Raw genomic sequence first — 15,067 nt, forward strand, 5'->3', positions numbered from 1 at the left:
TGTGGGCGCTGCCCTGCATGGCCAGGTTTCAGGTTGTAAGGCAGCCTGGGACTTGCTCCCTGCAAGGGGCAAACAGCACCATCGCCCCCGGCCCCTCCACCCGTCTTCAGGCCAAGGAGAAAGAGGGAGGAGAGTAAGCAGTGAGCATGATGCAAGGCTGCCACCTTGTGGTGGAGATCAGTAACTACAATGTCAGTTCCCAGGCCACAGCCTGGAGAAGGGGGTGGGGGGTGGTACCATACCAGGACAAATCACACCAACACACTTACATCTGTCCCTAATACTTTATTAGTCACCTCTAGGCCTGTTCTCAGCTATGTGGGCTCCAAGGAGGGGGTCACCATTCACCAGCTCTCAGCTGGTAGCTTGAGAAAGCCTTGGCCTAGCCCTCTGGGGTCATGGACTGTAGAGTCTGAAGGGGCCTTTCCTGGGTCAGTATGGGGCACCCAGGTAGGGGCACAGATGGGGGCCAAGAGCCCAAGCTTGCCACCCCTTTGCCAGCCTAGTTGTGTTTGGAGAAATATTCCTTGCTGTCGTCCACATTGGGCTTGATTGTGTCACTGCCTGGCATCCAGCCAGCGGGACAGACTGTGGAAAAACAGGGGTGCACATATGAGGCTAGAGTGCCATATCCAAGGTAGAGCAGTAGTGAGGGGACAAAAAGAGGCAAAGCAAGAGCATGAGTTGCAGGAGAAAAAGCGTGGAGCCAAGTGGTCTAGGACTAAGACCATGCTACATGGTAAGAGAAGCTCTCCAAGCCCAGCTGCAGGATTTTCTGACATTTTATTTTATTTATTTATTTATTTTTGGCCACACCATATGGCATGCGGGATCTTAGTTCCCCGACTAGGGACTGAACCCGTGCCCCCTGCAGTAGAAGCGCAGAGTCCCAACCAATGGACCACCAGGGAAGTCCCTATTTTATTTTATTTATTTTTTTGGCCGCGCCGTGTGGCTTGTGGGATCTTAGTTTCCCTGACCAGGGGAAACTCGAGTCGTCGGCAGTAAAAGTCCAAGAGTCCTGACCACCGGACCGCCAGGGAATTCCCTGGCTGACATTTTAATTTTTTTCTGGCTCCTTTAATCGCATCTTTCTCTCTTAGCCCCAGCCCCAATGGACTTTGAGGGCCTGTGGTCAGGCTGTGGCCTTCACATGAGAAGATACTCTGATCCAACTAACATTAAAGCCTGCCTTGGTACAGGCCTTCTCAAATACCTTCTATAGATTTGTTACCTCCCCAGCTCCCCACACTTATATTGGGGTATCTCTCCCACCAGACTAGAAACTTCCTGCAGACAAGGCCCTGAGTTAAATCTTCTTTGGGGCCCTCACATCCACCCCACACAAGCGACAGAGCGGGCAGTGAATGTATGTGTGCATGACAGAGGGGCTGCCCGTGTACCCATGTGTGAACACATGTGAATGTGGGTTTCGGCTCACCTTCCCCGTGCTCATCTGTGTACTGAAAGGCCTGGACCAGCCGCAGAGCCTCATCCACGGAGCGCCCCACAGGCAAATCATTGATGGTGATCTGGCGAAGGACACCCTTGCCATCGATGATAAAGAGGCCCCTGAGATATCAGAGTCCACAGTGAGGAGCCAGACTTCCCACGGTCAGGACCCAGGGAGGGAGCACCGTCTCCCTGCTAGCCACAGGGCTGGGGGCAGGGAGGGCATCACCCAAGAGCGATCCCCTCACTCTGAGGATGGGGGCTTCCTGAGGGTCCCACAGTACCTGTAGGCGATGCCCTCATCTTCCTTCAGCACGCCATAATCACGGGACAAGCTTCTGGTTACATCAGCCAGCAGGGGGATGTTCAGGGGGCCCAAGCCTCCCTCCTTCCGGGGAGTGTTGATCCTGTGGGTAGGAGAGACAGGGCTGGGACCTCAGGATGCCTGGCACAGCAGGGTCCTCACCCTTTGGGCCTGCATGTGATAAGGGCTGGAGAGGGGGTGCTGGAGGTGAGAGATAAGGGGCTTTAGAGCAACCCCCGGGGAGCGCCACCCACCCCACCCTGAAGTGGGTGCTGGGGCTGCTTCTCACAGCTGGGAAGACTAAGCTAATACTCGAGCAAAGTGGCTTCACTTGTGCTGGTGGTTTCCAGCACCCTGAGGCAGAGAACCTGCCTTAGCGTCCCCGTCCTCCTCTCTCTAGCTCTGTGTCACTGGGCCCAGCCCCTCACTCTCTTGAACTGGAGTTTCCACCTTGCTGAAATAGTTCACGGGAGGGAGGCTGTGTTGCCCTAAGTGAAAAAAAAGCATCTGCCAATTCTCTACGCCACGAAACTAGTTTCCAAAAGCTAATTACTGTCATCATCATTGAGGACTTGGGAATCACTATTTCCATTATTTTCTTGATGGGAAAGGGAGGCACAGAGCTTGAGCACCGGCCATGAGAACACACAGCTCAGACCCTATAGAGGTGTAGGTTTAGCTGCACCCTTCCTCCTTACTGGTCCCCACTCATACCAAGCCAGGTGAGTGAACTGAGAGTCGACAGAGACGCCCAGCACATTGCAGTGCAGCTTGTGGAACTCCTCGGCACGCTCACTGAAAGCGATGATCTCCGTGGGGCACACAAAGGTAAAGTCCAGCGGGTAGAAAAAGAGGACCAAGTATTTTCCTGGGGAAGGGGGTGGAAATAGACAAGGAATTAGGGCTCAGACCCTCTAATGCCTGTGCCCCGCCCCCACCAGGGCCCCCTCCAGGCCGCCCTCACCTTTGTAGTCTGAAAGCTTCACCTCCTTGAAGGCGCCATCCACCACGGCGGTGGCCTGGAATTCCGGGGCGGGCTTTCCGATGTGCGCGTAGCCGGAGGTCATGACTGAAAGCCGAGACCCCCCCACACCGGTCAGTGCGCCCTGGACGACCCTTTGTCCTCGCTTCCCAAGGTCACGCTGCGTACCGGGCCCAGTTACTGAGTCAGAGCGGCGGAGGCAGCAGCAGTGTCTCGCACCCTCTCCGGGACCAGGTTGGCACGGCCTTGAGACTTTGGGAGACCCGCCCCCCGGGACAGCTAGAGGGGCCGGGCAGCTGCCGGCCGGCCCCCAGTTAAGCGTGTCGGCCTGAGCGCGGTCGCGCAAGCCCACCGCCCCAGGAGGAGATGCCGCGAGCTGGGGGCGGGGAGCCTGGGGCTGCGGCCTGTACTCCAAGGCTCTAGCCTCGTTTTTCCCCGCAAGGACAAAGGCAGCCACTACGGCGGGTGGAAAACAAAGGCGGCCAGCGCTGAGATCTGGATAGGGGCCGAGCTGCTCCAAGGGAGCTCCCCGCAGCCCGATGCACTCCAGGTGTCCATACCTGCGTGGGCAAGGGCGGGACGCACAGACTCGCAGACGCACAGACTCGCTTTCGCAGGGCGAAGCGAGTTGTGGGCTTTGGGGGCTTTTATATTAGGCCCGAACCATGACGCAAAGGGCGGAGGGGTGGGCGGACGAGCAGAGCGGTCGGGTCCACTGCAAGCGCAGGGGAGGGAAAGAGGAGCCGGCCGCGACCACTTGCCCGCGGGCGGCAGGGGGAGACGCGCAGCCGCCGGCCCCGACCACTGCGTCGGCCCGCGGGGGTGATGCGCGGGGCTCCTCTTTGGAGCGCGCTGGGGTCGGTTGAGTCCGGCATGGCTCGGAGCGGTGTGGCCCTACTGCTGCTTCCGCTGATGCTCCTGCTGCTGGCAACCCCTGCCCAGGTCTCCCCCGACTACCAATACTTCGGCGAGCAGGGAGAAGGGGACACCTGGGAGCAGCTCCGGCTGCAGCATCAGGAGAAAGGTAACTGCAGGCTGCGGCTGTGATAGTGCAGAAAGGTGCTTCATTGCCCCACTTCACCATCTGGCTGCAAATAGACCCTCCTTCAGGGACTTCAAATCCCTGCCCAGCTATGCACTGGCGGCGCCCCTCGGGCTGATTACTTTTCTCTGAGGCTCAGTTTTCTCATCTGTAAATTGAGATAGAGACTCTTTAAGCAGCCTACACGGGGAGAGGGGACGTGAGCAGGCAATAAATACCGATGCAGACATATCCATAAACTCATGGATAAGTGCTGGGAAAGGCGGAGATAGAAAAGGCAGGGTGCAGGTAAACTTCTGAAGTCAGAGAAGGCCCGGCTGAAGATAGGTAACCAATGCAGCCGGAATGACAAGCAAAAGCCCAAAATGCGAAGATTTAGGGGGGAGAGTGCACCAGGGAGTTGGAACAGCAAGTGTCAAGGTCAAAAGGCCTGACAGAGGACTGGAAAGAGGCCAGTGTTGTCTGGCAGAGGCTTGGTGAGGGCATGAGGTGTCAGGACTTTGTGAGCCACAGATTTGGCTAAGACCTGTCAACTAGGGCTATAGGGAAGAGTCAGTAAAAGAAGGGTTGTGAAGGGTGTCTGATAAACGTTGTAGCTGCTTTGAAAGTGATCATAATAATTGTTTTTGTATTATGTGCTAGCCCATCGCCAGGGGCTTTAAGTACCTTCATTATGACAATTATGTCATTTAATTTACCACCTGGCAACCCTGCTGGTCAGGTGACACTGTGCCAGTTGGACAGGCTCAAGATCATGCCCCTGAAGAGAGGAGTCATCTTCAGATGGTGGACACCAAGGGTGTTGTATCACATTCCCAACTGGACAGGCAGGCACAGGTGGGAAGTGTCATTTTGCAGTCCCTCTGGGCCATTCACCAGTTGTGTGAGCTTGGAAGGGTGGCTTGTTCTAAGTTTGTTTCCCCACCTGGGACTAATGGTAAGATTAGAGATAATCTATGGCGGGGGACCTGGCACAGAAGCACAACTGAGCAAATACGAACTGTTGTGATTTGTTAGTGTCTTTCTCCTCCTCCCTCCCTCGAGATGCGGGGGGAAAGGTTCCCTCCTACCTGGCCCTCCATCCCTAGATTTGGAAGACTCTGCCCTTGGCCCGTGGGGAAAGTGGCGCTGTTTCTGCGACCTGGGTAAGCAGGAGCGCAGCCGCGAGGCTGTGGGCACAGCGCCGGGCCCGGTGTTCATGGACCGCGAGAATCTGGTTCAGGTGCGGCCCTGCCGGCAACGAGATTGTTCATCCTGCGAGCCGAACGACTGCGACTGGAGGCCCTGAGCCCGGGTGAGCCTCGGGCGCGGAGGAGGCGGGGCCGGGGCTGGTGGGCAAATCCGGTGCCGCGGGTCCCCAGGGTGGGTGGGGAGAGAGGAAGGGCTGTGGGGGGCCGGTACGAGACGGGCCTCGAAGAGGGAACAATGGGGCACTAAATCTGGGGCTTGAGCGCAGCGTGGGAAGGGAGAGCTGAGTCAGGAGATGTGAGCCCTGCTGATATCCGAGGAGAAAGGAAGAAAGGTGGTGGGGGCGGGGAGGGGAAAACGGAGATGGAGGAACTGGGACCCCGATGAGGAACAGAAACCCACAGTCTGAGGGCGTGAGCTCTGTTGAGAGCAGGGAATAGAAAGAGACATGTTGTTATAGTGGTGGACAAATCTGGGAGGCGTGCTCCTCGCTAAGACGTGGGAGAAAGAGGGAGAAGGGTGGGAGAGGGGGCGGGAGCATGAACCCTGAATTGGGGATGGAGGGGAAAGGAGCCTGCGTGGTGGGCGGAGACTCTGAGCCGGAGTCTGTAGAGGTCTGGGATCTCGGTTCGGGGGTAGGAGAGACTTAGCCCGGATGAGAGAGAGGGTAGAAAGCGGGCGAGAGGCGGTTGGGTGGCTCTCTCGGTGAGCTACGGAGAGAGGGAGTTGGGGGACTCCAAGTCCGAAGGTTTGAGCCCAGCGTGAGCCAGGATACCTAGTCCAGGGGGCTTAGACTGTGTGGAGTGGCAGGGACCTCGAGTACAAAGAGCCTGAAACCAGATGGGGGACAGGATGTGGACACCGTATTCTGGGAGTCTAGTGGTATCTGACCTTCTAGGCTCTGACTGGGTTGAATCCTTCAAGGCCCCCCTCAGTTTCCCCTTTATTTTCCTCTCCTCCCACTAGCCCCGGCGGGCGGAGCTCCAGTGACACCCGGGCGGAGCTTGGAAAGCGACCCCGCCCATCCAGTTCCCCAACCGCAGGGCTCGGCGGTCAGCCTCGGAAACTACAATTCCCAGGAAGCTGCACGGCAGCGACGTCGGCGTGTGCTGCGCAAATGTCAACGGCGGCGGGAACGTTTGGGGCGTGTCTTGCGCGGCGATTGGTCGAGAGCTAGCACTACCTCGGGGCCCGAGGAAAACGCGCGCAGAGACCTTTCCTTGCAGACTTTGTTTCTGCCGCTGGTAGCGGCGGCCGAGGTGGCATGGATCTCAGCGAGCTGGAGAGAGACAAAACGGGCCGCTGTCGCCTGAACTCGCCTGTACCTTCTGTGTGCCGCAAGGAGCCCTGCGTCTTGGGCGTCGATGAAGCGGGCCGGGGCCCGGTGCTGGGTGCGCCCCCAGGGCCGGGTGGGGGAGGGGCGTGATAAGGTGGATGCAAGTTGCACTGGAACAGGAGCTGGGATTGCACCGCACTCGGGGGTGGTAGTGGTGGAGGGGTGATAGTGGTGATGGCGATGGCATTGGTGATGACACCGAAAGAAAAAGCGGTGATGATGGAATAGAAGTGGCGGCTTTCACGGGCTCACTGTTTGGACCCCTCTTCCCCAGGCCCCATGGTCTACGCCATCTGCTATTGCCCCCTGTCCCGCCTGGCAGATCTGGAGGCCCTGAAAGTGGCAGGTGAGCCCTGGGGTAGATCTAGGGGGGCGGTTCCTGGGCATGTTCAGGGGCGGGTGCAAGCTGGAGGGGGAGAGCAGGAACTCGGGGAACCAGCCGCTCCCCTTCTCTCCCAACCCTCCACCCAGACTCAAAGACCTTGTCGGAGAGCGAGCGGCACAGGCTCTTTGCGAAAATGGAGGAGGACGGAGACTTTGTGGGCTGGGCACTGGACGTGCTGTCTCCAAACCTCATCTCTACCAGCATGCTTGGGCGGTGAGGGGTCCCGGGGGGTGGGTAGCCATCATGGGCTGGAAGGGATGGGTGGCTGGAGCGATGTTGACTGGGCTCTGTCCACCACCACAGGGTCAAATACAACCTGAACTCCCTGTCTCATGATACAGCTACTGGGCTGATGCAGTATGCGTTGGACCAGGGTGTGAAAGTGGCCCAGGTGAGCTAACTGTTGGTTGGATTGTCCCCATTTAATCACCTCAGGATAAAATAGGAGTATAGAAGTGCGATGGACGATTCTGCGTCCGACATATCTGGAGTACCTCAGGAATGTGTTTTACTGCTGTTGATGTCCTACTGTTTTTCCTAACTTAAATGTGTGCCCCACTGAGGACCATGGTGGGGCCTCCAGCCTCAACCCCATCTAATCTATTTCCATATCCTAAAGGCTCAGTGTCTAGAACGAATCCCACATCTGTTCCCCCCGACCGCAGTCTGTATCCTAGCCCAGGGCACCCTCCCCTCCTGGATACCTGCCCCATCCTCCTCCAGCCCCCTCCCCTACAATGTGCTCCCCACACAGCAGACAGTCATTTACGTTTTTGAAATGTAAATCTCGACGTTTAATTTTCTGAACACAGTGGGAATTAAATCAGGAAAATTTACAGGCAAGTGGAGAATGAGATTAAATCACCAGAGAGAAATATAAGTTGGCATTGCATCGAGTGCTGCAAGGCAAAGAACAAACCGTTTTGAGAGAATCACAGGGGTAAATATACTTGAGATAGAGAATGTAACAAGGGAGGCCTTGCTGAGAAGGTGGCTGAGGTCCAGGGCTGGAATGTGGAGCTGACGATGCAGTACTGAAGCAAACAGACAAGGAGCCTGCCCTCGGGTTCATGACCAAATAAGAGGAGATGGATGGGCAGCTGGTAAGCAAATAGGAAAGGTGATTTTTGAGAATAATAAATGCTCTGGAGATTACTTTTCTTGTTACTTTTCTGACCTCATTTCTGTTCTAGATATGTGGTCCCCGTACTGCTGTCCAGCGTACTTGACATGGTCCCACCTCAGGGCCTTTGCACTAGAACACTCTTTCCCAGATCTCCCTATGGCTCATTCCCTCATTTCCTTCAAGCCTTTATTCAGATGTCACCATCTCAGAGTGACCTTCCCTGAACACCCCCAAATTGTCTAAAATTATAATCTCTTCTGGATCTCCCTTATTCTTTATTATTTATCCTGTTTCTTGTCTGTGGCCCTCCCCAGGGTGTCTACCCTGGCGTGTTTACTGCTATGTCCCCGACACGTAGAGCAGCCCATGGCATGCAGTAGGTAGGTGCTTAATAAATGTAGAATGGGTATAGTATGATCAGGAAAAGCCTCTTTAGAGGGTAATATTTGAGCTGAGACCCCTGAGAGGAAGACGCAGCCTGGGCATGAGCTGAGAGACATGTATTCCAGGCAGCGGGAACATCAAGTGCAAAGGCTGTGAAGTTGGATCATCTACACAGTTGTTTTTCTGGATGTTTGTTGAATGAATACATTTCTGTCACCACGGCAGGTGTTTGTGGACACTGTGGGGCCCCCAGAGACATACCAGGAGCGGCTGCAGCAGCGCTTTCCTGGTGTTGAGGTGACAGTCAAGGCCAAGGCAGATGCCCTCTATCCTGTGGTCAGTGCCGCCAGTATCTGTGCCAAGGTTAGGCCCCTGTTGGCCATGGCCAGCTCCCAGCATCCCCCTGGGCAGGAGGCAAGCATGGCTGCTTCATGGGTAGGGAAGATCCCAAGTGCCTATCTTGCCCACAGGTGGCCCGAGACCAGGCTGTGAAGAACTGGAAGTTTGTGGAAAAACTGCAGGACCTGGACACCGATTATGGCTCAGGCTACCCCAATGGTGAGCAGACGGCAGTGACAATAAACTAAAAAGGCAGGCTTGGCATGCTTCTGAGGTTTTCTAAGTTGTTCTGACCACCCCACTCTGCAGCAGAAGAGGCTGTGAGGCCCAGACAGGGGGGCCACTAGCTTATGGCCAAAATGTGGCAAAGTTGGAATCCAGCTGGCAGACTCCCTCTTCCCTTCTCCCTCCCTCCCTCTCTGCTCTCTCTCTGGAGCCCCAGTGAAGGACTGAGACTCACGATGGGCATCTGTCCATTTGTTAAGGGGCAAAGGGCAGAGTGAGGGGTACTGGCTCCTGTCCAGTGCTGTCCAGTGGCCCCAGCTTGAATCCATTGTTTTCTCTTCATTAGGAGGCTCAGTCTCCCTATTTGTAAAGTGGAAATGATCATGCCCCTCCCCTCCAACTCTCCCAAAGACACACAAGGGCAGAGGCGAAGATTCAGTGGCTGGGTTCAAGGAACCCTTTGGCAGTTGGGTGGGGCAACACAGCAAGTCTGTGATTGGAACTTAGGTGAGGCCAAAGGGAGGAAACCAGGTCCAGGCCAAAGACACTTTGGGCAGTGTTCAGTGCTTACTGAACACCTGGTATGTGACCTGCAGGGCCAAGCCCTGGGGATTTAGCCATGAGCAAGACAAACAAGGATCTCCTCGTGCCCACTGAGTTCGTGGTTACATGGGAGAGATGGGCATTAACTCAATGGTCCACAAATGCTGGTTTAATGCCTCATGTCCTTGGGGAGGTAAGGGAGATGTCTCAAGGGCAGGCTCCTTAAACTGCACCATAAGCAACTGTTGGCCAGGCAAAGAGTCAGGGGGAACTGCTTGTGCAAAGGTCCTGAGGCAGGAAGATGTCTCAGACAGTGGGCGGTGCTCCAGGTACTCCAGAGGAGGCCTGAGATGAGGTGGTAGGGCCTTAGATCCCAAGCGGAGAAGCTGGGACATTATGGCAGGGCTCAGGGCTATCACATTATCCACCCTACCCTTCCCCCAGATCCCAAGACAAAAGCGTGGTTGAGGGAGCACGTGGACCCTGTGTTCGGCTTTCCCCAGTTTGTCCGGTTCAGTTGGCGCACAGCCCAGAGCATCCTGGAGAAGGAGGCAGAAGACGTTACATGGTAGGTGTCCTGGAAGTGCTATGAGGAAGGAGGGTGAGAAGCCAGGGCTCACCGCTGCCTGAGAGAGCCGATCCCCCAGAAGTCAGTGTCGCCACCTCTCTCCCACAGGGAGGACTCGCAGACAGGGCATCAGGAGGGACTCGGGAGGATCAAGTCATACTTCAGCGAAGGCCCCCGCACCCGCCTCCCCCATCGGTACTTCCAGGAGCGGGGCCTGGAGTCAGCCACCATTCTCTAGCAGCCAGCCTGTACTCCCTTTACCTGCTCCCACACCCACCCCACCCCCAGTTTGTGATTAAAATTCTTCAAGGAAAACTAAGTGTGGAGGTTCTGCTTTGGGGTGGTGGTAGGGTGGAGGTGTGCTCTCTCTGCATCTGGACCAAGTTGTTGACTTCTAGAACTTAAACAGGATGGACATTGATTTGATTTGATCTTTTAAAAATATTTATTTATTTATTTGGCTGCGCCGGGATCTTAGTTGCAGCATGCGGGATCTAATTCCCTGACCAGGGATTGAACCTGGGTCCCCTGCATTGGGAGTGCGGAGTCTTAACCACTGGACCACCAGGGAAGCCCCTGATTTGATTTTTTAAATGCATGGTATATTTGATGCAGAATTAAGGAGTATGCTGAGAAGCTTCCCTCCCATCCTACCCGCAGCACCCTGGTGGGCTTACTGGGGTGTCTCAGTCCTTTGTGGGCTGCTGTAACGAAATACCACAGGGTGGGCAGCTTGTAAACAATATATATTTATTTTTCACAGTTCTGGAGGCTGGAAGTCCAAGATCAGGGTACCAGCAGAGTCAGCTTTGGGGGAGGGCCCTCTTCCAGGTCACAGACTGCCATCTCGCCGTGTCCTCACATGGTGGAAGGGGTGAGGGATCTCTGTGGGGCCCCTTTTATAAGGGCACTAATCCCACTCATGAGGGAGCTCCACCCGCATGACCTAATCACCTCCAAAGGTCCCACCTCCTAACACCATCTCTGGGGGGTTAGGATTTCAACATATGAATTTTGGGGGGACACAAACATTCAGGCCATAGCAGGTGCCTTCTAGGTCCTCTGGAGATATCCTGGCATGTTACAAACATACATACAGATACATTTTTTTTTTTTTTTTTTTTGCGGTATGCGGGCCTCTCACTGTTGTGGCCTCTCCCGTTGTGGAGCACAGGCTCCGGACGCACAGGCTTAGCGGCCATGGCTCATGGACCTAGCCGCTCCGCAGCATGTGGGATCTTCCCAGACCGGGGCACGAACCCGTGTCCCCTACATTGGCAGGCGGACTCTCAACCACTGCGCCACCAGGGAAGCCCATACAGATACATCTTAACTGAAGTTTTTTTTTTTTTTTACACAAATGGAAACAAAGTATTCCTTAGGTAGTGTGCATAGCTCTTTTTACCACATATATCTTGGAGATAATTCCAAATAGGTGTCTAAAAACCTTCCTTGTTCCCATTACAGCTGCAGATTCCTCTGTGGTGTGACTGTCCTATAGTTTATTTAACACCTTTTTAAAAAAAATTTATTTTTGGCTGTGTTGAGTCTTCGTTGCTGCGCGAGGGCTTTCTCTAGTTGCAGCGAGTGGGGGCTACTCTTCGTTGCGGTGCACAATCTTCTCATTGTGGTGGCTTCTCTTGAGCACGGACTCTAGGCATGCGGGCTTCAGTAGTTGTGGCTCACAGGCTCTAGAGCGCAGGCTCAGTAGTTGTGTTGCACGGGCTTAGTTGCTCCTCAGCATGTGGGATCTTCCCGGACCAGGGCTCGAATCCATGTCCCCTGCATTGGCAGGTGGATTCTCAACCACTGTGCCACCAGGGAAGCCCTTAACACCTTTTAATAGACCTTGATTTGCCCCCCATCTTGCTGTTAAACTTGTACAGCAGGGAATGACAGGTTTGCCACCATTTCTCACACTGTTTTGTCTGTAGAAAAATTCCCAGGGGTAGGTTTCCTGGGTTAGAGGGTCTGTGTGGTTTGTAATTTGGAGAGGTATTTCCAAATTCCCCTCTGTGGAGGCTGGTACTCAATGGCACTCCCATGAGCAATAGGTGAGCACTTGTGTCTCTCACAGCTTTGCCTGCACCAGAACAGGTTTATCTTACTCCATGAGGAGTTTGGAAGTCAGGTGGCTCAGCAACATCAAAGACACTTTTTTAAATCCATCTTCTGTTTTGCCAATTTTGGTGGGTTTTTTTTACCTCTTATCGTGCCAATATGGCTGCAACAGCTCCAGACATCACATCCCAACCTCCAAAGGCCTCATCTCCAAGCAGCCACCCTGTCCCTTCCTAGCTGAAAGTAGAACATGTCTATGCCTGAAGTAATCTGTGGCAAGGGGAATGGGATATCTGGGGTAAAGAGTCAAAAATTGGTACCTGGGGTTAGGGAGAGACTCCATATCCTCCCATCCTCCCCACTCTTGACCCTACCCCCACAACCTTGACTTGAACAGTAAACAGTAGGATTTTATTTCACTTTTTTTGTTCTTTTCTTTTTTGGCCACAAGGCTTACGGGATCTCAGTTCCCTGAATCTGGGCCACAACAGTGAAAGCACAGAATCCTAACCACTAGACCACCAGGGAACTCCTGAACAGTGAGATTGATTTTTTAAATTAATTAATTAATTGTTTTGGCCACGCCATGCGGCATGTGGGATCTTAGTTCCCCAACCAGGGATCGAAACCCGTGCCCCCTGTAGTGGAAGCACAGAGTCCTAACCACTGGACCACCAGGGAAGTCACCAAAATAGTGAGATTTTAATGGAAAGGAAGAGAGAATGGCTCTTCACTTTGTAATAAATGCTCTGATAACAGAAACCCAGGGCATTGTGGGAGTATTTATGGAGTGTGTATTATTAGTCAGCCAAGGGTGCCATAAGAAATATCATAGACTGGGGCACTTAACCAACAGAAATTAATTTTCTCACAGTTCTGGAGGCTGAAAGTCCAAGATAAAGGTATCAGCAGAGTTGGTTTCTTCTGAGGCCTCTCTCCTTGGCTTGTAGATGGCCATCTTTTTCCCATGTCATCACATCCCTCTGTGTGTGTCTGTGTCCTAATCTCTACTTATAAGGACTCCATTCATTGGATTAGGACCCACTCATGGGACCTCATTTTACCTTAATTGCCTCTTTGAAGATTTATCTTTAAATATAGTTACATTCTGAGGTACTGGGGGTTAGAACTTCAACATATGAATTTGGGGGGTGGGCAAAGGGTGCAATTCAGTTCATGAGACGGCACCTCTGCACTCTATGCGTGTCCTGTGCTGGACATGGGGAAGCCCATGCTGACCAGCCAGAAAGGGTCCCAAACCTCCCATTGAGGATAGAGGGACCCTGGAGTGCATATGGGGAGGCCAGCTCCAGCCTGGGGCTCATAGAGACTGAGGACCTGACTGGCCGAGATCTGAAGGGTGAGAGGGGTGGAACAGATAACGGGAGGGTAAAGGGGTTCTAAGCGGTGGGAACAGCAAGTGCAGAGACCCTGAGATGAGAGTACCTGGCTACAAGAAGGCCCTAGAGCAGAGGTGATGAGGGCAGACCTCGGGGAGGAGCCAGGACCACCCCATTTTCCCACCTAAAGCCATCTTCTATTCATGCCTCTGCCTGTGGTTGTCACTATAGTTGCAACACATTACAGAACCTGATTCCATTTGTAATTCTGCCGTTTTCTATGCCATATATGCAGAGTATCTCAGACTTGCCTCTTTCCCTCTCAGAATTATTAAAATTACAGTTCATCTTGAAATTATAGGCCCTCTGACTGCTGATGGAATATGCCTTGGTAAGATAAGGAGAGGGACTTCCCTGGTGGTCCAGTGATTAAGAATCAGTCTTTCAGGGACTTCCCTGGTGGCACAATGGTTAAGAATCCGCCTGCCAATGCAGGGGACACGATTCGATCCCTGGTCCGGGAAGATCCCCCATGCCGCGGAGCAGCTAAGCCCGTGTGCCGCAACTGCTGAGCCAGCGCTCTGGAACCCGTGAGCCACAGCTACTGAAGCCCTCATGCTTAGAGCCCATGCTCCACAACAAGAGAAGCCACTGCAGTGAGAAGCCTGCACACCACAACAGAGTAGCCCGCATTTGCCGCAACTAGAGAAAGCCTGTGCGCAGCCATGAAGACCAAATGCAGCCAAAAATAAATAAATAAATAAATTTATTTATTTAAAAGAAAAAAGAATCAGTCTTGCAATGCCGGGGACGCTGGTTCAATCCCTGGTTGGGGAACTAAGATCCAACATGCCGGGGGCAACTCAGTCCACATGCAGCAACTACTGAGCCCACGCACTGCAACGAAAAGCCCGTGCACCGCAATGGAGAGCCCATGCGCCGCAACGAGAGATCCCGCGTGCCGCAACGGAAGATCCAGTGTGCTGCAACTAAGACCCAATGCAGCCAAAAATAAATAAATAAATATTAAAAAAAAAAAAGATAAGGAGAAACTGCTCGCCTCTTTCTTCCCATCTGGTGACAAGCAGAAACGAGTGGGTACCCTAAAGCTGTAACTCGCAAATATTTCTTCTAACAAAAGTCTAGGGATCCTTGGCTATTCAAAGTGGGGTTCCCAGACCAGCAGCATCAAGCTCACCGGGGAGTACAAAATGTGGAGTCTGGGGCTTCCCTGGTGGCGCAGTGGTTGAGAGTCCGCCTGCCAATGCAGGGGACACAGGTTCGTGCCCCGGTCTGGGAAGATCCCACATGCCGCGGAGCGGCTGGGCCCGTGAGCCATGGCTGCTGAGCCTGCGCGTCTGGAGCCTGTGCTCCGCAACGGGAGAGGCCACAACAGTAAGAGGCCCGTGTAACGCAAAAAAAAAAAAAAAAAAAAAAAAAAAAAAAAAAGTAGAGTCCAGCTATTTGGAACTGAGACAACCTTCCTAAGAACCATGATAGAGAACCAAGAGAATCACAAGATGGAATTGGGTGGAAAATAAAGAATGAATATGTGAGTCAAAAAAAAAAAAAAGAAATGTGAAGTCCAGGGTCCCACACCAAACCTGCCAAAGATCCTCAGGGTTTTATTTCAAATGAGGTTGAAAACAACCCCTGCTTCTTGAAAGTTTCAAATGATCACTCCCACTCTCCTTAGGACAGCCTTGTGGGTTATTCTTCTGACTCACTCTCATTCATCCCCTCTGCCCGTCTTTCAGTTCTCGTCCCAAGGTCCTTACTGGTGCCCCTCACC

General features: G+C 53.6%; 3 protein-coding genes and 1 non-coding gene across 4 annotated transcripts; 2 read left to right on the plus strand and 2 right to left on the minus strand.

The window, feature by feature from the left end:
• Nucleotides 1–277: 277 nt before the first annotated feature.
• PRDX2 (peroxiredoxin 2) lies at nt 278–3,400 on the minus strand. The gene is made up of 6 exons (XM_060094001.1): nt 3,299–3,400; nt 2,721–2,825; nt 2,471–2,624; nt 1,737–1,859; nt 1,442–1,572; nt 278–588 (listed from the first exon to the last, which is right to left on the minus strand). Exons 2-6 carry the CDS (start codon nt 2,821–2,823, stop codon nt 503–505), a joined length of 597 nt encoding a protein of 198 aa, XP_059949984.1. The 5' UTR covers nt 2,824–2,825; nt 3,299–3,400; the 3' UTR covers nt 278–502.
• A 108-nt stretch (nt 3,401–3,508) lies between these two features.
• THSD8 (thrombospondin type 1 domain containing 8) lies at nt 3,509–6,024 on the plus strand. The gene is made up of 3 exons (XM_060094002.1): nt 3,509–3,762; nt 4,869–5,074; nt 5,935–6,024. The coding sequence occupies exons 1-2, from the start codon at nt 3,564–3,566 to the stop codon at nt 5,066–5,068; spliced, it is 399 nt and encodes a 132-aa protein (XP_059949985.1). The 5' UTR covers nt 3,509–3,563; the 3' UTR covers nt 5,069–5,074; nt 5,935–6,024.
• A 106-nt stretch (nt 6,025–6,130) lies between these two features.
• RNASEH2A (ribonuclease H2 subunit A) lies at nt 6,131–10,189 on the plus strand. Its single transcript, XM_060093999.1, has 8 exons — nt 6,131–6,359; nt 6,579–6,650; nt 6,776–6,902; nt 6,993–7,080; nt 8,425–8,562; nt 8,670–8,757; nt 9,751–9,874; nt 9,983–10,189. The coding sequence occupies exons 1-8, from the start codon at nt 6,233–6,235 to the stop codon at nt 10,110–10,112; spliced, it is 894 nt and encodes a 297-aa protein (XP_059949982.1). The 5' UTR covers nt 6,131–6,232; the 3' UTR covers nt 10,113–10,189.
• A 183-nt stretch (nt 10,190–10,372) lies between these two features.
• On the minus strand, nt 10,373–10,445 carry TRNAG-CCC (transfer RNA glycine (anticodon CCC)). Its single transcript has one exon. It is a non-coding gene; the product is annotated as a tRNA-Gly (tRNA).
• Between the last annotated feature and the right edge of the window lie 4,622 nt (nt 10,446–15,067).

The sequence above is a fragment of the Mesoplodon densirostris genome, chromosome 3 (genome assembly GCF_025265405.1).
Source record: "Mesoplodon densirostris isolate mMesDen1 chromosome 3, mMesDen1 primary haplotype, whole genome shotgun sequence".
NCBI lineage: Eukaryota > Metazoa > Chordata > Mammalia > Artiodactyla > Ziphiidae > Mesoplodon > Mesoplodon densirostris.

Bases quoted from the DNA above. Each gene is read 5' to 3' on its own strand.
- PRDX2 (XM_060094001.1), bottom strand. From the start codon at position 2,823: ATGACCTCCGGCTACGCGCACATCGGAAAGCCCGCCCCGGAATTCCAG. The intron at 1,573-1,736 runs GTACTGTGGGAC...CTGATATCTCAG, and splicing joins GATGAGGGCATCGCCTACAG to GGGCCTCTTTATCATCGATG. The intron at 589-1,441 runs GTGAGCCGAAAC...GTTTTTCCACAG, and splicing joins CACAGATGAGCACGGGGAAG to TCTGTCCCGCTGGCTGGATG.
- THSD8 (XM_060094002.1), top strand. From the start codon at position 3,564: ATGCGCGGGGCTCCTCTTTGGAGCGCGCTGGGGTCGGTTGAGTCCGGC. The intron at 3,763-4,868 runs GTAACTGCAGGC...CTCCATCCCTAG, and splicing joins GCTGCAGCATCAGGAGAAAG to ATTTGGAAGACTCTGCCCTT.
- RNASEH2A (XM_060093999.1), top strand. From the start codon at position 6,233: ATGGATCTCAGCGAGCTGGAGAGAGACAAAACGGGCCGCTGTCGCCTG. The intron at 6,360-6,578 runs GTGCGCCCCCAG...CCTCTTCCCCAG, and splicing joins GGGCCGGGGCCCGGTGCTGG to GCCCCATGGTCTACGCCATC. The intron at 6,651-6,775 runs GTGAGCCCTGGG...CCCTCCACCCAG, and splicing joins GGAGGCCCTGAAAGTGGCAG to ACTCAAAGACCTTGTCGGAG.